Here is a 20,551-nt window from a genome sequence, read left to right as displayed (position 1 = left end):
GGGTGGCTCCGTCCGTTAAGCATCTGCCTTTGGCTCAGGTCATGATCTCAGGGTCCCTGCTCAGTGGGGAGTCTGCTTCTCCCTCTGTCCCTCCCTCTCCCCCTGCTTGTGTGCTCTCTCTCTCTCTCTCTCTTTCTCTCTCAAATAAATAAAATCTAGAAAGGAAGGAGAGAGAGAAAAAAGAAAGAGAAAGAAAAAAAAAGGAAAAGAAACTTTGCGTTGTTTCTACCATTCACTGTTTGCAAGTGCCGGGGACTAATAGCTAAGAGCCTCTGAGCTCTGATACTTAGTTGCTGTATTTACTTGTTCATTTTTAAAAGATGATTTCTACAGCAACCACTTCTTGTGCCTTGTGAAACCTGGCTTGGAAACCCACTTCTCAGGTGGTTCCTCCTGGTGCTGGGTTTGGCGAAGGAAGCCCGCAGTGTGGGAGCAGTTCTAGCAGTTTTCCGTGGTCACACCGGGCCCCAGCTCCAGGAGAAATGCTCCCGGGATTACCTTGTGGAACTCCCACACCCCAGTGTCTGATTTGACCAAGAGTTGCTAAAATCTGAGCATTCTTTACTGTCTTTTTTTTCTTTTTTAAGTTTCCCCCCAGGATACACAGGAACCAGGGCTGTTTTAACTTGACATTTCTCTCGGAGTGGGTTTTCTTGCCTTATCTACCTCCACGAGGGAGAAAGAGGCAGCTGAGCATTTATACAGGGGGACCCCCGGGTCTGGAAATGCAGGTAATATGTATAAATGGCTTACAGGCAGCAACACACAATCTGTCTGCTTCTAGACTTTCTGGTTGTCCTACAGCCTGGAGACAAGGAGATGGAAACCGAAGCAAGAATGGCTCAGGTGTAGGGAAGTGGGCTGCCATCGTTGGGACTCTAGGATGTAAGGCTGTTGCCTTGGAGGGTGGACTTTCCATGTCATTCCCAGGAGCTGAGTCCGCTCTGCACTCCTGGAAAAGACAGAGTGCTCCCCCCGCCCTCGCCCCCCCCCACACACTCACTCTTTCTCTCTCTCTTTCTTTCTCTGTTCTGTGGTCTCACTGCCCCTGTGTGCAGCCTGCCCAGCCTCTGCGTGGGGGTTCTGAAGGCAGGAGGCATAGATCCGTTTTCCCAGCCAGCTGTCACCTCTAAGGCACAGAAAGCTTTCTCCTCCCTGCCCCTGTGAAGAGGGGAGCACCCCATGAGGATGACAGCATCATCTGGGGTTAGAAATCAGGAGCCCCTGATCAAAGGCTCTGCCAAGATGGCATTCTGGACCAGCCTGAGTGGGGCCAGCATTTCTCAGGAGGCAGAGTGGGTGAAGCCTGGGTTGTGGAGTTTACCTCTGGGTTCGGGTCTGACTTCTACCACTTTGGAGCTTGGACCCTGGATGAATTCCTCAGCCCCACTGTGCTGTCACCTTGGGTGCACCACGGGAATGATGACACCCATCCCACAGAGGTACGATGAGGCAGTGGGCAAAAAGTCCTCCAAGTGGTGTAGGGAGACACACCTTCATTATCAACATGAGTGCTTTTTGGAGAAGAAGGGCACGTTGCACGTTGCAGGTGGGAACCCAGGCCTTAGAATCAGGCCCGCACGTGCATCTTGGGCAGCCACTCCCTAGCTCTGTGACCTCGTGTACTTTCATCTTTTGGAGTTTCACTTTCCGAATCTGTGCACTGGCGGGTTAGTGCTGGTCCCCAGCTCCCTGAGTTGTTACAGGAATAAGCGAGGTCCATACAGCAGGCAGAACATTCAGCAAGCCAGGGTTGGTCACTAGCACGACCAGCTCACAGGATATGTTCAGCAGGCCCATTAGTTTCTTTGCAAAGTGCAGCCATCTGTTCTCTATAGACTGTATTTCATTGAATCCTAAACGCATTCCCGCCCCCCACATTTTAACATCTTTGAAATCAGGATGAGCCTTAAAATCGGTAGCATCTTAATGTTATAATTTGTTCCGTTTTCCCAGCACCGTTTGTTGAAAAGACTTTTTCCAATTGTATATTCTTGCCTCCTTTGTCATAGACCAATTGACCATATAAATGTGGGTTTATTTCTGTGTTCTCTGTTCTGTTGATCTATGTGTCTATTTTTGTGCCGGTACCAGACTGCTTTGATTACTCTAGCTTGGTGTTATATCTTGAAATCTAGGATTGTGATACCTCCAGCTTTGTTCTTCTTTCTCAAGATGCTTTGGTTATTTGGGGGGCACCTGGGTGGTGCAGTCAGCTGAGCGTCCGACTCATGGTTTCGGCTCAGGTCATGATCACCGGGTCATTGGATCAAGCCCCGTGTCAGGGTCCACACTCAGTGCAGAGTCTGCTTAAGATTCTCTCCCTCTCCCTCTGCCCCTCCCCACCATGCTCGCTCTTTCTCTGTCTTCCTCTCTCCCTCTCTAAAAGAAAGAAATAAATCTTAAAAAAAAAAAAAAAAGATGCTTTGGTTAGTTGGGAACTAATAACAGGGGCACCTGGGTGGCTCAGTTGGTTAAGCATCTGACTCTTGATTTTGGCTCGGGTCATGATCTCAGGGTTGTGGGATCGAGCCCTGCATCAGGCTCCACACTCAGTGGGGAGTCTGCTTGAGATTCTCTCCCTCTCCCTCTGCCCCTCCTGCTGCTCATGCTCTCTCTCTCTCAAATAAATAAATCTTTAAAAAATAATAATAAGGGGCGCTTGGGTGGCTCAGTCAGTTAAGCATCTACCCCCGGCTCAGGTCATGATCACAGGGTCCTGGGATCGAGCCCCATGTTGGTTCTCCCTTTCCCTCTGCTGCTCCCCCTGCTTGTGCTTGTTCTCTCTCTGTCAAATAAATAAATAAAATCTTTAAAAATAATAATAATTTGCAGCATTTTTTTTCTCTCATAGCAACACACAAAATACTGGTGCTTCACTTAGAGTCGCTGAAATGTATATGCACCATATATACACCACCAAATAAATACGCATACGTACATAAATACAGTTTACAGATTTGGAAACCAAGACTCTGAAAGGTTAAAGTACCATAGACAAGGTCACGTAACTCCAGGCACCACTCTAAAACACTCAGAGAAAGTATAAAAGTCATTTCACTTTAATACAAAATCATGTAAAGAAAGTCATGTTAGCAAAACCGAATGTTCACTAAATATCTGTGAAATCATCACTGGAATGTCAATACCATTTTTTCCTGCATTCTCTCCTCCCCTCTCCCTTTGGGCTCACGACTTTCGCTGCTCCTACGCGGTAAAGACCCAGGTCCTCGTGAGACCAGACAGGCAGAGCGCACACCTGCACACTGGAGGTCCCTCTGGACGGCTGGTGAGCAGCAGGAAGTGGGCCTCATTTTGCTTGCCTTCTGCTTTCTTGATTTCTTTGTGCTGTTTCCCCAGCCTTGGCCGAGGCTTCAGGGGTGTCCAGTTCTGAGGCCAGGGAAAAAATTATCATGAGAGAGCCTCCTCTCCTTCCTCCTTGGTGGCTTTCAGGGGAAGCAGATGAGCAAGTACAGTGAGTATGCGTGGCACTGGGGGGTGCCAGTGAGAGATGGCCGAGTTTGGAAAAACTGAGAGATGAGTTTGGAAGTCTTGGTGCATTGCCTTCTTGAGTCCAAGAACCTCTGTCTTAGTCGGGGCTTTCGAGCTACATCTGCTTCTCCGATCGGAAAGAGAACCTGGGTATAGAGAGAGAAGGGTCAGAGGGGCAGAGAATGAAGCAAGGAGTGCAGAGCCCTGCGGAATCCGTGAGAGGCTCTTGCAGGCCACTGACTCAAACGTTTGCTCAGGGCTCAGTGGGGGCAGCACTGTTCAGGGGTTTTCCATCTATCAGCTCATTTTACACTCATAACACCTCGATGAGGTAAGTACCCTCCATATCCCTATTTTATAGATTAGCAAACAGGTCCTGCCAGGTTCAGTCACGGGCCCAAGGTCACACAGTAAGTTGTAGCACCAGGAGTTGGACCCACAGCCCACTTAAGCACGGTGCTATGCGGAAAAATGGTGTCCGAACTTTTTTTTTTTTTTTAATTTCAGGAGGTTTCATTGTGGAGGAAGTATCCATGTTACTTACAATTATAAAACAGATCTTTGCAATGAATAAAGATTGGCATGTAAATTCTTGGATAAAACCTAGATACGCCCTGAGACACGAATACCAAACGTTCAGTGTTCTTCCCCCTCATATGCAAAGTTTTGAAAAGGAAGAAAGCTATCTGGGGTCGATCACAACGTTCAATCTCAGTGCTAATTGCAGCTATGAGAAAGACCCAGAGCTGCCTGGTGGGGTGGAAAGCCAGTGACCGGGAGTATGGGCTAGTACTTCTTGTCAAAGACAAACCCCCTGAGCACCGTTAGCAGCTCTGCTCGCAATGGCTGGGGCGGGCCCTGGACTAGTACTCAGACTCAGCCATCCTCCCCTGAACCTGTGCAAACCGGCACCCCCACCCCACCCCCCCTTCCCTGTCTCAGGAAGTGACATCATCCCCCGCCTCATCATTCATGCCAGGAACCCGGGAGTTGTTCTCAGCTCCTCCCCCACCATCTGCTATATTTTAGTCATCATGCCCCAAATATGTTCCTAATCCCAACACTCCTCATCTCCTCCACTGCCACCCCCCAGTCCGAGTCACCATGATAAGCACCACAGCCTTCCCTCCACCCACTACAATCCACTCACACGGCAGCCAGAATGACCGTGTCACTATACAGAGCTAAGTCATTCCTCAGCTCACACCACTCCGTGGCTCCCCACTGCCCTCAGGATAAAGACCAAAATCCTTCTTAGCATGACCTACTTCTTCAGAAAGCCATTCATTCATTCATTCATTCATTCATCCATTCACTCATTCCATTATAATGAGCTTGTCTGACCATGAAATTGTGGCCTCATGCTCATTAGACACATGACCTCAGGCCGGCTCGTGCACAGAACAAGCATCTTATTTTTTGCCTTAGCAGTCTCAAACTCTAAGGGGCCCAAAGAACTCTCCTCCAAGAGGCCCAAAGAAACCAGTGGTATACATCTCCTGCCCAGCCAATAGGAGTGTTAAACAAATGCCTTCAGATGCAACAGCTGGTGTGGCATCATGGAGATGCTCTCTCCTTCATTACCTTACCTCAGGAGAACCTTCCTTGGGAAAGAAACACTCCCCCAGGCCTGGCTTTGAGTCTGTCCCCCCCACCACCTCCTCCACAAAGCAGCCAGAGTGAGCTTTTCCATGTAAATACGCACATGTCACTCTCCAGCTTAAAACCCTCCATGTCTTCCCAAAGTGCTCACCGTGAAACTCAGGGTCCCCACTGGGAACCCCTGCCCCCTGCCCTGACTGACCTCAGCCCTCACTCAATTCTCCGTGCTTCTCTCCTGCCTCAGGCCTTTATACCTGCTGTTCCCTCCACCAGAAATGCACTTCCCTCACATCTTTATGGTCTTTCAGGGCCCAGCTTGAATGTCACCTCCTCATTGAAGGCTTCCAGGACTCCCCAAATCTGAAGTTGCCCCCTGTCAACTTCTCTCTCAGCAGCCTATCGAATGGATATCTGAAACGGTCCTGTCAATACACATCCTTACCTGCTCATTCTGACTCCCCTGCTGGAATGGAAGCACCATGAAGGCAGGGGCTCTGTCTTGTTCACTGCATCCCCAGGACCTAGAACAATGCCTGGCACATGGTAGGCCCCCAATAAATATGTGCTGAAGGATGAATCATTTGGGTTTCGGGTGGTCTTGTCTGACACAGCGGTTTTCATGCTGGCATTCCAGAAAGCCTGGTAATACTTAACTAAACTATGTATGTGCGTAACCTGTGGGCTGCTTGGCCCTCAGATTCATCTCATCCGTTCTCTGCTCCAGGAGGCTGATCTCTGTGGATGACAGCAAATCTTCTTCCTCTGTCCTCTAGCTTCAGGATGGGCTCAGTTACTGGGAGGCCCCAGCAGGAGCTGGGAAGGTAGGTTGGGGGGTGTATTGATGCCCCGGCTCCCTCCCCACCAGGCCTGGTCTTACTAGCTGCTGTGTCCCTCTGCTGACCACCCCCCTTCCCTTTCCCTCATTGCTCCCTCAGCCCAGCTGCCACGCTAGAGTGCTTCTCTGTCCCTTGCTGGTTCCCTTAGCCCTGCTCTCATGTGTCATGTCTGTAAGATGACCCTTCTTTAAATCTTTTCAGTCACTCCTTTTAAGTGTGCTATTTGTTTCTTGCCAGGACCCTGGCAAATGTCCCCCCCGCCCCACCCCACCCCACACCCCCATCACTCATCTGCATTAAGTGCCTGGCCCCCACAGGCATTTGAGATCCCTGACTGAGGCTGTTTCTCAGTTCCGTCCAAGAGGTCAGGGGCTGGTATGTCACCGGGCCAGACATTCTCAGAGCAGCCAAGGCAAATGGACTGTTTGCTTCACGGAGGGGTGGGGAAAGGGCCCGCCTCATTGTACGGACACTTGTCAGCTGAGGACGCACCTTTCAAAGTGTGGTCCAAGGGGTCTCCACATCAGAGTTACCTGGGGAATTTATTAGAAATCCAGATTTCTGCGCTTCATCCTAGACTTGACTTCTGAGAATCTGAATTTCAAACAAGGACCACACATTCTATGGTTTGAGACTTAGCACCCGAAGAAATGAGGGATTAACAAGGGAGCATAAACACGAGGGGAGTATTCAAAGGAAATCACATTATGTGGCCCAATGATGGGAGACACAGGGTCCTCTGAATTTGGAAGTAAGAGGGGCTCATTCCCTCGGTCAGTTAAGCATCTGCCTTCAGCTCAGGTCATGATCCCAGGGTCCCAGGATCAAGCCCCGCGTTGGGCTCCCTCTCAGCCTCCCCTCTCCCTCTGCCCTTCCCCCTGCTTATACTCTTTCTCTCTCTCTCAAATAAGTAAAATCTTAAAAAAAAAAAAAAGTAGGAGGTAAGAGAGGTAATGAATCAGCCACCCCTGCCTTTTTTTTTTTTTAAAGATTTTATTTATTTATTTGAGAGAGAGAGAATGAGAGATAGAGAGCACGAGAGGGAAGAGGGTCAGAGGGAGAAGCAGACTCCCTGCCGAGCAGGGAGCCTGAAGCGGGACTCGATCCCGGGACTCCAGGATCATGACCTGAGCCGAAGGCAGTCGCTTAACCAAATGAGCCACCCAGGCGCCCACCCCTGCCTTTTTTTTAAGTCATCTCCACACCCAACGTGGGGCTCTAACTCATGACCCCGAGATCAAGAGTCACATGCTCCTCCAACTGAGCCGGCCAGGTGCCCCATGAATCGCCCTTAAACTCTAATAATTATCGTTGGTTTTCTTGTTGTTGTAGTATTATTCTATCATAGGGAGGCAGTAGTGTAGAATCTGGACTTCCTGGGTTCAAGTCCTGACTTTACGATTTACTATCTAGGTGACCTCAGGCAAATTGCTTTGCCTCTCAGCATCTACTTCTCCACCTGTAGAATGAAGATGATGGCAGCTCCAACCTCACGGGGTCACTGTGAAGAGTCAAGTGCTTAGACTACTGCCCAACATGGATCTCCTAACAGTCCAGCCCCGAATTTTCCTATCCGCTGTGGCACCACGAACCAGGACGTCCCCACCCTGGGTAGCTGGCCAGCCTCCTCGGGCCTCCTTGCCTTCCTTCAGCAACGATTTAGTGGCAACGGGGCAGCAATTAACTTACAGCTTCCTTATGATTGTCTTCTCCTCCTTGTTACTGCTGGTCTTGCTGGTCTTGGCGACAAGGGCATCGTTTTCTCTTCTTCCTCCTGGGCCTTCTCTTGGTGGAATCAGACCACTGGGGAAAAGGGGACAAATAAAAGGGTTGTTTTATTGCAGACCTTCTGTCTGAGCAGCTCTGAAAGTGAAGGGTCTTAATAATAATTATTGTTATATTAGTAATATTATCATTGAAAGCTAGAGTAAGAGAGATTCTGCTTCTAATAAGGAGACTCTTCCCCCCACCTTTCCAATGTTGATGCCTCCTTTCTTTCCCTTGTCTAACTGCATTGGCTAGTACTTCAAGTTTCTCAACTTTCTAGGAATATGACCACATATCAATTCTCTAACTGAAGCCTTGATTTTCTAATCAATAAAATGAGGATAATAAGAGGGACACCTGGGTGGCTCAGTGGGTTAAGTGTCCACCTTCCGCTCAGGGTGCTGGGATCGAGTCCCGCCTCGGGCTCCTTGCTCAGTGGGGAGCCTGCTTCTCCCTCTGCCTGCCACTCCCCCTGCTTGTGCTCTCTCTCTCTCTGACAAATAAATAAATAAATAAATAAAATATTTTTTTTAAAAATGAGGACAATAAGAGTAACTGCCTCCCAGGATTGCACAGCCCCTGACACTATAGCAGTGAACAAAACAGACAAAATTATCTCCTATCATGCAATTTATGTTTTTCCATTGGGGAAAGAAGCAGTCGATAAACAAATAAACTGGGGCGCCTAGGTGGCTCAGTCGGTTAAGCATCTGCCTTTGGCTCAGGTCATGATCCCAGGGTCCTGGGATCGAGCCCCACGTTGGGCTCCCTGCTCAGCAGGGAATCTGCTTCTCCTTCTGCCCCTCCCCCCCACTTGTGCTCTCTCTCTCTCTAGCTCTCTCTCTCTCAAATAATAAATAAAATCTGGGGCACCTGGGTGGCTCAGTCGTTAAGCATCTGCCTTTGGCTCAGGTCATGATCCCAGGGTCCTAGGATCGAGCCCTGCTTTGGGCTCTCTGCTCGGCGGGAAGCCTGCTTCTCCCTCTCCCACTCCCCCTGCTTGCGTTCCCTCTCTCTCTCCGTCTCTATCTGTCAAAAAAAATAAATCTTAAAAAAAAAAAAAAGAAAAAGAACCCTTTGTAAGAGGAGACGTCTGAGGGCTTCCTCTCTGCCGTGTGCAAGAAGCCACGAAGAGTCAGAACTAACCATGCTGGCACCCTGATCTTGGACTTTAGCCTCCAGAATTGTGAGAAAAAAATGTCTATTGTTTGAACCACCCAGTGTATGGTATTTTGTTTTGGCAGAGCCTGGCCGACCGAGCCACCTCCTGAGGCAGGAGTGTCAGACAGCAGGATTCATCCTTCTCTCTCCTTGGCAAAGAGTGAGCTCTTATTATTTAATATTATTTACCTATTATAGTATTAATATTAATACATTATTAACTTATTATTAATAACCCCCCTTTTCCATTATCTATTGTTACATAACATCCTAAACCATAGTGATTTAAAACAATGAAGATTTATGATTTCTCATGATGGCTCCATTTCTTACAGTTGGCTTGGTGGGTCATCTGGGGGCTGGGCACAGCTGGGGCCGTCAGCTGGGGCATCTCTGTTCTTTGTGTGACTTCTCCCTGGTACTACCTTGAGCTCCCTCACAGGAGTGTGGTCTCAAGCATTCCACAAGGACAAAAAATTCCATGAGGACCAAAATGGAAGCTGCAACAGGCCTCCCCTAGCCTCAGAAGCCAAACAGCATTGCCTCCACCACATTCCACTGGCCAAAGCAAGTCACTGGGCTGCCCAGACTCAAGGACAGGGAAAAAATAGACTCTACCTCTTGAGGGGTGGAAAAGGCTCACTGCAGAAGGCATGCAGGATGGGAAAAATCGTGGCCATCTTTGGAAGCAGCCTACCCCATCTGCCTCAATGAGAAACAATCATTAGTATGATCTTGGACCTTGAAACTGATGCACTTGCTAGGAGAATACCTCAGGTGACATGCTGGTTTCTCTAGAATACAGGACCCAACTGAGTAAACAGAATCCTGCCATCAACTGGCCTCTACCAGAGGGGAAGTACACGGCTGATGCTCTCTGGGAATTCAAAACTGTAACCAAAGTGTGTTGCTCTATTCGCTAACAAGCTGCTCAAGCCCCAGCAGTTCAGCCGTTCCTGTTTTCAACTACCTGTGTCTGAAGTACTTATTTAATGAGAGGAAGACAGGTCTTTCCATTAACACGGTTCCAACCTCAGCAGAAGGAAGACAATTAAATTCTTGTTGGCAGAACTCAGCCCTTTTAGATTTGGCTTGCTAGAACATTTTTACTGTACTGCTGCTCCCTTAGTAATTCTACATTGAATGAATTTATTTTTTTTAAAGATTTTATTTATTTATTTATTTGAGAGACAGAGAAAGAGCACAAGCAGGGGGAGGGGCAGAGGGAGAGGGAGAAGCAGACTCCCCGCTGACCAGGGAGCCTGATGCGGGGCTCGATCCCAGGACCCTGAGATCATGACCTGAGCCAAAGGCAGACGCTTAACGACTGAGCCACCCAGGCACCCCTGAGCCAGCGTATTTCTTCTAAACTTTCAGAGTCCAAATGTGGCATGATTACTAAAACCACAGGCTCTGATATCAGGCTGTCTGAGGCCACGTCTCACCATTGTCCCCACCAGCTATGGGACTTCAAGCAGGCACCTGACTTTCATGAACCTTAGAACACCTTGGAGATAACATTACCTTAGCTCACCTTGCTGTGAGCACTAACTGAAATGATGCTTGGAATACATTTAGCAGAGTGCCTGGCATGCAGTATGTATTGATAAATATTAGCTGGCGCTGAGTTTTTATTCTCTTGGGCTTTCCTTCTTCTGTCTCTAAGGGAATCTGCTTTGTTTAACTCAACGGTTTCCCAGAATGATTTGGCCACAGAGCCCCCTTTTCTTTTTCTTTCTTTCTTTTTTTTAGAGCCCCCTTTTCAAGAAGCACTTACGCGAAAGAAAACGTTTTGGGAAACAGGGTGCAGATGAATACAGCAAAGTCCAATCCTCATAGGTCAACAGCTTCTTATTTTGTCTCTTGATTGTCCTACAGTCTTTTCCCTTCACGTGTTACTGTGATTTTTTTTTTTTTTTAGGATTTTATTTTTAAGTAATCTCTACACCCAATATGGGGCTCAAACTCATGACCGTAAGACCAAGAGTCACACACTCCACCGACTAAGCAAGACAGGTGCCCCTTTTGTGATTTTTTTTTAATAATAATAATAGTTTTTTAATTTTTATTTTATTTATTTGACAGAGAGAGTGAGAGAGCATAAGCAGGGGGAGCAGTAGAGGCAGAGGGAGAAGCAGGCTCCCCACTGAGCAGGGACCTCGATGCAGGACTCGATCCCAAGATCCTGGGATCATGACCTGAGCCGAAGGCAGACACTTAACCATCTGAGCCAGCCAGGTGCCCTACTGTGATCTTTTTAAGCTTTTAACTTTGATATAATTTCAAATCTACAGAAAAGTTGTAAGATTAGTATGAAGAATTCCCATATACTCTTTACCCAGACCCCCCTCCCAATTGTTTCTCTGTGTATCTCTCTACCTATCTGCCTGTCCACCCACCCACCCACCTATCCATCCATGCATCTATCTTCTTTCTGAACCACCTGAGAGTAAGCTGGAGACATCTTACCCCCTTATATTCCTAAATACTTCAGTGTGTATTTCACTGGTTCAGTTATCAGGTTACCACATTAATAATTTATTTTAAAGATTTATTTATTTATTTGTGAGAGAGAGAGAGAGAGTGTGCGTGCGCCTGCTGAGTGAGCAGGGGGAGGGGCAGGAGAGGGAGAGACAGAAAATCCTGAAGCCGACTCCCTGCTGAGCACAGAGCCCCACACTGGGCTCAGTTCCAGGACCCTGAGATCAGACCTGAGCCGAAACCAAGAGCCGTATGCCTAACCAACTATGCCACCAAGGCCCCCCATTTTTTTAAAGTGGGCTCCACACCCAACGTGGCACTTGAACTCATGACCCCGAGATCAAGACCAGCCGGGTGCCCTTCACATTTGATCTTTTATTTATTTATTTTTTAAGATTGTATTTATTTATTTGACAGAGAGAGACACAGCGAGAGAGAGAACACAAGCAGGGGGAGTGGGGGAGGGAGAAGCAGGCTTCCCGCGGAGCAGGGAGTCTGATGTGGGGCTCGATCCCAGGACCCTGGGATCATGACCTGAGCTGAAGGCAGACGCTGAATGACTGAGCCACTCAGGTAGGTGCCCCACATTTGACCTTTGAGAACACTAAATTAGGGGTGCCTGGGTGGCTCAGTGGGTAGAGCTTCTGACTTGTGATCTCAGGGTCGTGAGCTCAAGCCCAACTGGGCATGGAGCTTCCTTAAAAAAATAAATAAAAAATAAAAACAAACAAAACAGTAAATCAGATCTTGTCATTTCCTTGATTGAAACTTTCCAATGACTTCTCACTACACTTACAATAAAATCAGAGCCCCTTTCTGGGGCTCACAAGGCATACCTCTCATCCTCTGCCTGTGTTCCAACTTCTACCGTGGTGGGTCTCTTACACTGGCCATGGTGGTCCCCACCTGTTCCAACTTCTACCGTGGTGGGTCTCTTACACTGGCCATGGTGGTCCCCACCTGTTCCAACTTCTACCGTGGTGGGTCTCTTACACTGGCCATGGTGGTCCCCACCTGTTCCAACTTCTACCGTGGTGGGTCTCTTACACTGGCCATGGTGGTCCCCACCTGTTCCAACTTCTACCGTGGTGGGTCTCTTACACTGGCCATGGTGGTCCCCACCTCGGGCTCTTAGCGCTCTCGCCCCACTTCTGTCCCACCAACCTTTACATGCTCGGCTGCTTCTCGTCATTCACCTCAGAAGGGTCTTCACTGACCAGCCCATGTAAAACAGGCCCCTCCCCAAGCCCCCAGCACTTTGCTGTCATATGTCACCTTGTTTTTTTGTTTTGTTTAGAGAGGGAGAGAGGGAAAGAGGAGGGTGGAGGGGCAGAGGGAGAGCGAGAGAACCTCAAGCAGGCTCTACATCCAGCGAGGAGCCCGACGCAGGACTCGCTTCCACAACCCCGAGATGATGATTCGAGCCAAAATCAGGAGTCGGACGCCCAACCAACTGCACCACCCAGGAGCCCCCTGTCACCTTGGTTTACATTCTTTAGAGCACTTACCACCATAACCCTGCATGTTTGTCTCAGACTTCCTTGTCAATTGCCTCTCTTCCCCCCTAGACTAGCATGGACTTTCTCTGGTTTGTTCACTGCTATAGCCCGGTGCCAGGAATAGTGCCTGGCATCGAGTAGGTCTCCAATAAACTGGCTGAGTGAAAATAAGAACAAATACAGAGCGTGTCAAGGAATTGCAGGCGGGGTGTGGCTCTGCGGTGCGGGGCACCCAGGGCAGCAGAGCCCCACCTCTTATAACACTGCAGCTCTTCCTGCACCACCAGCAGCTGGGACTTGAGCTTGTTGCGCTCCTGGAGCACGTCCCGCAGCTCTTGGAGAGTGAAGCGTGGTCGGTTGGGATCTGTCAGGTCAACCACCATTTTGTCCGGCCCCAGGTTTACCTGCGAGAAAAGACGTTGGTCGCTTATACGGTTTCCCTCATGGGGATGGACTGTCCACCCCAAAAAGGCAAATCTTGTTTGTTCACACTTAAAATTTAAATATTTAAATTAGTTCATTAACGGGGATGTGATGGTTAATTTTATGTGTCTACTTGACTGGGCTAAGGATTGCCCAGATAGCTGGTTAAACGTTATTTCGGAGTGTGTCTGTGAAGGTGTTTCTGGAAGATATTAGCATTTGGACTGATGCACTGAGTAAAGCAGATGGCCTTCCCTGATGGGTGGACGGGCATCATCCAATCCACTGAGGGCCTGAAGAGAACAAAAAGTGGAATGAGGGTAAATTCTGAGCTCTGTCTGTTGGTGTGGGACACCCTTCTTCTCCTGCCTTCAGACATTGACACTCCTGGTTCTTGGGCTTTTGGTTCCAGACCAGGACTTACACCATCAGCCCACCCCACCCCTGAGTTCACAGGACGTCCTGGTTCTCCAGCTTGCGAACTGAAGACTGTAAGACTTCTCAGCCTCCATAACTGCATAAGCCAATGCCTCAAATAATATCCCCTTTATGTCGATAGCTATATCCCCTGTTGGGTCTGTTTCTCTGGGGAACTCTGAGTAAAACAGGGAATGAAGAGGAGCAGAAGGCCAATTAATGAGTGTACAAGATGAGAGAGTAGAACACTGATCCTTTTGGGGTGCCTGGCTGGCTCAGTCGGTAGAGCGTGAGATTCTTGATCTTGGGGTTGTGAGTTCAAGCCCCATGTTGGGTGTAGAGATTACTTAAAAATAAAATCTTTTTTTTTAAGGTTTTATTTACTTATTTGACAGAGAGAAACACAGCTAGACAGAGAGCACAAGCAAGGGGAGTGGGAGAGGGAGAAGCAGGCTTCCCACTGAGCAGGGAGCCCGATGCAGGGCTTGATCCCAGAACCCCGGGATCATGACCTGAGCCAAAGGCAGATGCATAACGACTGAGCCACCCAGGTGCCCCCAAAATAAAATCTTTACCAGTGGGGCACCTGGGTGGCTCAGATGGTTAAGCTGACTGCCTTCGGCTCAGGTCATGATACCAGAGTCCTGGGTTGGAGCCCTGCATCAGGCTCCCTGCTCAGCAAGGGAGTCTGCTTCTTCCCTTCCCCCTGCTCATGCTCTCTCACTCACTCTCTCTGTCGTTCAAGTAAATAAATAAATAAATAAAAATCTTTTCAAAAAATCTTTACCAGAAAAAAAAATCATCCTTTTTTAACCAACTTTGTAATAATTGATTCAGGGGAGACTAATGAATGGATCTAAAACTTTTGGGTGAAAGCTTGTTGGGGAACAGAATATTTTCCACAGTTTTAAAGTATTTTCCCACAAGTACTTGTGAATTACAAAGGGAAATAAAGTCCCCTTTACAGTGCAGAAATCTTGCAGACACCATATTACCCAAGTGATACAAGTTGACATCACCAATAATGACAAATTGAGTCGGGTGCCTCGTGATACAATGCACTATGACACAGCATCCCTTCAGCAGTATTTGTGCTAAACATGTATCACTTGAATTCACCCATGACACCTCAGAACCAACCCCAATTGAAGGACATTCTACAAACCAACTGATACATAATCTTCAAAAATGTCAAGGTCGGGGGACGCCTGGGTGGCTCAGTCAGGCGACTGCCTTCAGCTCAGGTCATGATCCCAGAGTCCTGGGATCAAGCCCCGCATCGGGCTCCCTGCTCAGCGGGAAGCCTGCTTCTCCCTCTCCCACTCCCCCTGCTTGTGTTCCCTCTCTTGCTGTCTCTCTCTCTGTCAAATAAATAAATAAAAAATCTTAAAAAAAAAAAGGAAACTGTTAAAACAAAACAATAAAAAAAAAGTCAAGGTCGTAAAAGACAAGGAAAAGCTGAGGAACCGTTCCAGATTAAAGGTGACTGAAGAGAGATGTCAACACCCCGGATTGGGTCCTGCACCAGAAAAAAGATGCTGTAAAGGACATTATTCTGAATTTTGAATAGGGGTAGTATATCAGGTCTTTGTATGCTATCACTTTTTCCCTCTGAATTCGATCATTTACTTGCAGCTATGCAATAGTATGTCTTGTGAGATACTCACTGAAGTATTTAGGGTAAAGGACCCTAATCTTCTACTAATCCTGCAACTAACAAAATGTCTGCTCAAATAGTTGAGGAAAACTAGTGGTGAATAGATAATATATATACATATTATTTTTGTATATGCATAGATACATACACATATATGTGTTTTGCGTGTGTATATAAATACTTTGGCGTGTATCTTCTAAGACATACTACACACTACGCACGCACACAACTGAAGACACCTGAATCTCAGTGAACGGTATACAGGTATTCATGGTGCTTTTCTGGCAACTCTTCCATAGGTTTGAAATGTTTTCAAACTAAAATTTAAGCAACTGTTTGAAAACAACCTACATGTCCACGAAGAGATGCCCAGTTAAATAAAACTAAGGCACAACCACACCACAGTGTTCTCCGGGTGATGGACAGAACGAGACACAGTAGGAAGAGATAATAGTAATAGTGAGCACGTTCCTCCTGTCAGACTGACAAGAGTCAGGGTGTTTGAACACTCCCCGCGTTGGAAGGGCTGTGGGGAAGCAGGTACCTGTGCTGACTGCCGGAGGAGTGGGTCTCCTTGGCCTCTGGGAAGCGTAATTTAACATTACATATTATCCAAATTTCAGATGCTCCTTCCCTCCGATCCATTTCCTCAAGACACTCTCCCTCAGGAGCCAAATGACATTGGTTAGGATCTTTCAGTGTTGCATGTGCTAAGAGCAAATGATTGGAACATAAACATCTTTTGATAGGAGACTGGTTAAAGCAGAGAATCTTAACCGTTTTTGTGCCACGGACCCTTTTGGCAGCCTGGGAAAGCCCACGTGGCCCTCCTCCAAACAATGTGTTAAAATGTATAAAATGAAAGGCACAAAATTATAAGGAGACCAACTAAGGTGACATACACTCATCAAAATCCTCTAAAAACAAATTTATGATTAATATACCTGCTTCTTTATTAAACAAGGTGAGCTAGACGCAGGGCCAGTGAAATACTGAACAGAAACGAAACTTTGAGATGTGAACTACACTGTAATGGGACATGAAGATATCTGTGATTTCCATCAGTGACTACCACAGGTATTGCTAATATTCCTGTGGTTTGCTGTCTACATTCACAGTTGAAGAAAGTGACACATTTCAGTTGGAAGTTAATGAAAATATAATTTTTTTCCCATGCAAGGACATGGGCCTCTTGGATTAGAATCAACGATCCCCTTGGGTGTCCAAGAACTTCAAGTTAAGAACCCTCAGCTGGGGCTCCTGGGTGGCTCAGTTGGTTAAGCGTCTGCCTTTGGCTTGGGTCATGATCCCAGGGTCCTGGGACAGAGCCCTGCACTGGGCTCCCTGCTCCGTGGGAAGCCTGCTTCTCCCTCTCCCACTCCTGCTGCTAACGACGGAGCCACCCAGGCGCCCATTATTCAGGCTTTAAAAGGAAGGAAATTCAGATACAAGCCACACCATGGATGGACTCTGAAGACATTATGTTAAGTGAAATAAGCCAGTGACAGAAGGACAAATACTATACAAGTCTATTTATATGAATATAAGTAGAATAGTGGAATAGGCAAGTTCATAGAGATAGAAAGTAGACAGGGGGAGGGGGAGTAGGGAGCTGGTGTTTACTGTGGACGAGTTTCAGTTTTGCAAGAGGAAAAGAATTCGGGCAGGAATGGTGGGTGATAGTTGCACAACGATGTGAATGTACTTAATGACACTGAAGTGTGCACTTAAAAATGGTTAGGGTGGTAAATTTTACATGTAATTTACCGCAATTAAAGATAATTTAAAAACCCGAAAAAAATAATAAGGTGTATTTTTATGAACTGCCTCGTGATGCTAAACTAATTCATTCTCTCTGCCCTTTTCCCCACCCCTGTTCTGAAGACTGCGGTTTGGGAGGAAAATGCCATCTCATCTGCTGGTTGATAAAGCTTGTCCACTGTGCCCCACAGAGGAAATCACCCGGGCCCCGTGCAGAACACGCTGTACACGGTCTATGGTGGGGGCCCCCTCCATATCCTTGTTCCTGGGGTTGGAGGTGGCAGGGATGAGCTCAGAACGTGAGCTGAGCCACTCTGAGCAAGTCACTTAACTTCTCTTGAGTCTCAAAAGCCAGACTGTGATCATGATACTCAACTATCTCGTATGATGGACACTAAAGTAGAAAATGTATCTACAAGTACAGTTGTCACTGGGACGAACAAGTAGCTGACATAAGTGTACCAGGGAAGTGACCAGAAACCTTCGCTCTTATTTCCCTGCAAATGTCAGTGACCCTGTTCCTCCTGTCCTTTCTTGGCACGCTTCTCAGTTTGTGATCTTGTACTGCAGTTCTGGAGGTGTGGGTGTCTTACCTCTCCCACTAGACAGGAGCTCTGTGAGGGCAGGGTCCCCGTCTAATTTACCTCTGCAGCCCCAGGGTCCAGCACGGTGCAATCACTCATCAAATGTCATTCCAACAAATAAGGTCGAATATGTGTATTTCGTGTGCGGTGGTGAAGACTGGCATCTCTGAGTTCAAATCCTGCCTTCACCTCTTACTTGCAGTAATTCCTTTGGCAAATTACTTAACTGTTCTATGCCTCATTTCTGTAAAATGGATATACTGATAGTAAGAGGAATAAATGAGATAGTCCACTTAGGGCAGCTTTTTTTTTTTTAAGTGTGGCTGGAGACCCCTTAGTAATTCATATTGATTTAATCAATTGCAACAAGAATTTAAAAACTCATAAAAATAGAATAGGCAAGTAAAGTGATTCCTGGGTGGCTCAGTTGGTTAAGCGTCTGCCTTTGGCTCAGGTCACGATCCCGATCCCGGGGTACTGGGCTCCTTGCTCAGTGGGGAGCCTGCTTTTCCCTCTGCCGGCCACTCCCCCTGCTCTCTCTCTCACAAATAAAACCTTAAAAAAAAAAAGAATATGCAAGTGTGATTGTGCATCATACTTAATAAGGGTGAGTTAAGATAAATTGTTTCTTAAAACTTTTGTTTCATCAATACTGGAAAGCGCTATAATTGGTAATTTTGTAAAATGGAGGTATAACATACATGAACTAATCTTGAGTTTATAGCTTGATGACTTTTTAAAAATATTTCTTCACTTCCTCAAGCTTTTTTTTTCTTAATTAATATGTCAGAGAGAGAGAGGGAGAGCACAAGTAGGGGTATTGGCAGGCAGAGGGAGAAGCAAGCTCCCCACTGAGCAAGGAGTCCAACATGGGGCTCAATCCCAGGACCCTGGGATCATGACCTGAGCCGAAGGCAGACACCTAACGACTGAACCACCCAGGCGCCCCGCTTGACGACTTTTTTAAAAAAGATTTTATTTATTTACTTTAGAGAGACAGAGAGAGCACATGCATGCATGAGCAGGGGGAGGAGCAGAGGAAGAGGGAGAGGGAAAGAGAGAATTTTCAGCGGACTCCCCAATGAGTGCAGAGCTGGACCAGGGGTGGATCCCACAACCCTCAGATCATGACCTGAGCCAAAACCAAGAATCTGACCTTTAATGGACTGAGCCACCCAGACATCCCTTGATGATTTTTAACATAGGTACACACCCATGTAATCACACCCAGATGTGCTCCCTATGAACTCCCCCCCCCACCAACTGGAGCTACCATCAGTCTTCTATAAATACAGATTATTTTGCCTGTTGTTGAATTTCCCATAAATATATATAGTAGGCTCTCTTTTGTTCCTGGCTCCTGTCCCTTAGCGTAACATCTGAGAGTCACGCACACAGTTGTGTGTATCAGCGCTCTGCTCTTTTTCACTACCGTGTAGTATTGCACTGTGTGACTATACCACAATTTTTAAAATCCATTCTGTTGCACTTGTTCCAGTTTGGCACAATTCTGAATAAAGGTGCTCTGAATATTCTTATAGGCGTCTTTTGGTGGTCACAGCACTGATTCCCCTCACTTAAAATTTACTTCTTATTCTAGGTCAAGATTCTCAGAATGCGATGGCACTTGTCACAAATGCAGGTTCTCAGGTCCCATCCCAGACCTGCTGAATCAGAAACTCTGGGGCCAGGGCCCTGCAATCTGGGCTTTAACGAACACTCCGGGTGGTTTCGCTGCAGGCTAAAGCTTGAGAGCCCCTGAGCTAGGTCAAGTCAAAAAGGCTCGAAGCCCCTGATTCAGAACTAACGCAGCCCAAGTAAGTGCACCTATTAAGTGCTCGATAAATGTAACTATGAGGATGCTTCTCATCTGAGGACTGGGTGGGCGCTGTGGTCGTTTTCAGGCGCTCGGTTATTCCTCGGAGAGCGGCCTCCAGGCCACTGGGAGCTCCCCTCCCACGCAGCCCAGGCTGCCCCCGCAGGGCCCGGAATCCGGCACTCACCTGCCCGCCGGCCGCCGAGCCCTCTGTCCGCAGCCCCTCCACCTCCTTCCTCAGGTTGTCCCTCTCCATCCTCAGCTCCTCCACCGTCAGGTTGCCCTCATTCACCAGCGTTTCCAGCATCTCCAGGACGCGGACGATCTTGAACTGCAGCTGTGTCACCCGGGGATCGCTGCCCAGGGCCATCAGCTCGCGGCCCATCACGTAGGAGATGTCATACACGTCCTCGGTCGTCAGCTGGAAGGGGCTCTTGCCCAAAGCCCCTTCGGGCCCAGCCTCGTCCCCTTCCTCCTCCTCTTCTTCCTCCTCCTGTCGCAAAGGGGGCTCCTCCATGGCCACCCAGACCCCCGCAGCTGCAGGAGCAGCCTTCTCAGAATCCCCAACCCTCCAACTTCCTCCTGGCTCAGAAAACTTTCCGCGGGGTAGAGACCCTGCCTGCCCCGGGCGGGAGGGGATGGCCCAGGAGCGGCCAATCAGCGCAGCCGAGGGGTGGGCCCGGGGCAGAAAGGCCGCGCTCCGGGGCTTCCAGGCCCGGACACGGGGTGCACCGGCCCCTCTTGAGTACCGTGCAGGAGGGCGGCCCCCAGGATGTGGTTTGGGGCACGAAAAGACAACAGAAAGGGGGGACAGCCGAGAAGAGGAACGGAGAGGTTAAGGGGTGACCGCGATTGCTCCCGGCTGGGAGTATTGCAAACTGGGTGGGGGAGGGGCGGCCGCCGGAGCCCCGCCCTTGGTGACAGGCGCCACCGCTGCCGGGTTTCCATGGAGACGAGGGTGGAGTTTCCACCTCCAGTCTGGGAAAGAGGGTAAAAAGCACACAACTTTTTCCTTTCTATGCTCAAGCTTTTCAGCCATAGAATTTGCATTCTAC

At 48.1% G+C, this 20,551-nt stretch overlaps 1 protein-coding gene across 2 annotated transcripts; it reads right to left on the bottom strand.

Moving 5' to 3' along the window:
* Positions 1-3,039: 3,039 nt before the first annotated feature.
* Positions 3,040-20,344, bottom strand: RILPL2 (Rab interacting lysosomal protein like 2). 2 transcript variants are annotated; one of them, XM_027576334.1, is made up of 5 exons: positions 19,684-20,344; positions 13,091-13,242; positions 7,620-7,733; positions 5,537-5,627; positions 3,040-3,638 (listed from the first exon to the last, which is right to left on the bottom strand). In XM_027576334.1, the coding sequence occupies exons 1-5, from the start codon at positions 20,011-20,013 to the stop codon at positions 3,450-3,452; spliced, it is 876 nt and encodes a 291-aa protein (XP_027432135.1). In that variant the 5' UTR covers positions 20,014-20,344; the 3' UTR covers positions 3,040-3,449. The 2 variants fall into 2 exon arrangements, with proteins under 2 accessions (XP_027432135.1, XP_027432134.1); XM_027576333.1 differs by lacking the exon at positions 5,537-5,627 and having other exon boundaries at positions 3,465-3,638; positions 19,684-20,318.
* Between the last annotated feature and the right edge of the window lie 207 nt (positions 20,345-20,551).

Source organism: Zalophus californianus, chromosome 14 (assembly GCF_009762305.2).
Source record: "Zalophus californianus isolate mZalCal1 chromosome 14, mZalCal1.pri.v2, whole genome shotgun sequence".
NCBI lineage: Eukaryota > Metazoa > Chordata > Mammalia > Carnivora > Otariidae > Zalophus > Zalophus californianus.
Note: the sequence above shows the minus strand (reverse complement) of the source record. Positions and strands in the feature narration are given on the sequence as shown.

Excerpts from the sequence above, each read along its gene's own strand:
- RILPL2 (XM_027576334.1), bottom strand. The coding sequence starts at position 20,013 with ATGGAGGAGCCCCCTTTGCGACAGGAGGAGGAAGAAGAGGAGGAGGAA. Across the intron at positions 13,243-19,683 it reads GCTCGGCGGCCGGCGGGCAG|GTAAACCTGGGGCCGGACAA; the intron begins GTGAGTGCCGGA and ends CTTTTCTCGCAG. Across the intron at positions 7,734-13,090 it reads GAGCTGCAGTGTTATAAGAG|TGGTCTGATTCCACCAAGAG; the intron begins GTGGGGCTCTGC and ends CCTTTTCCCCAG.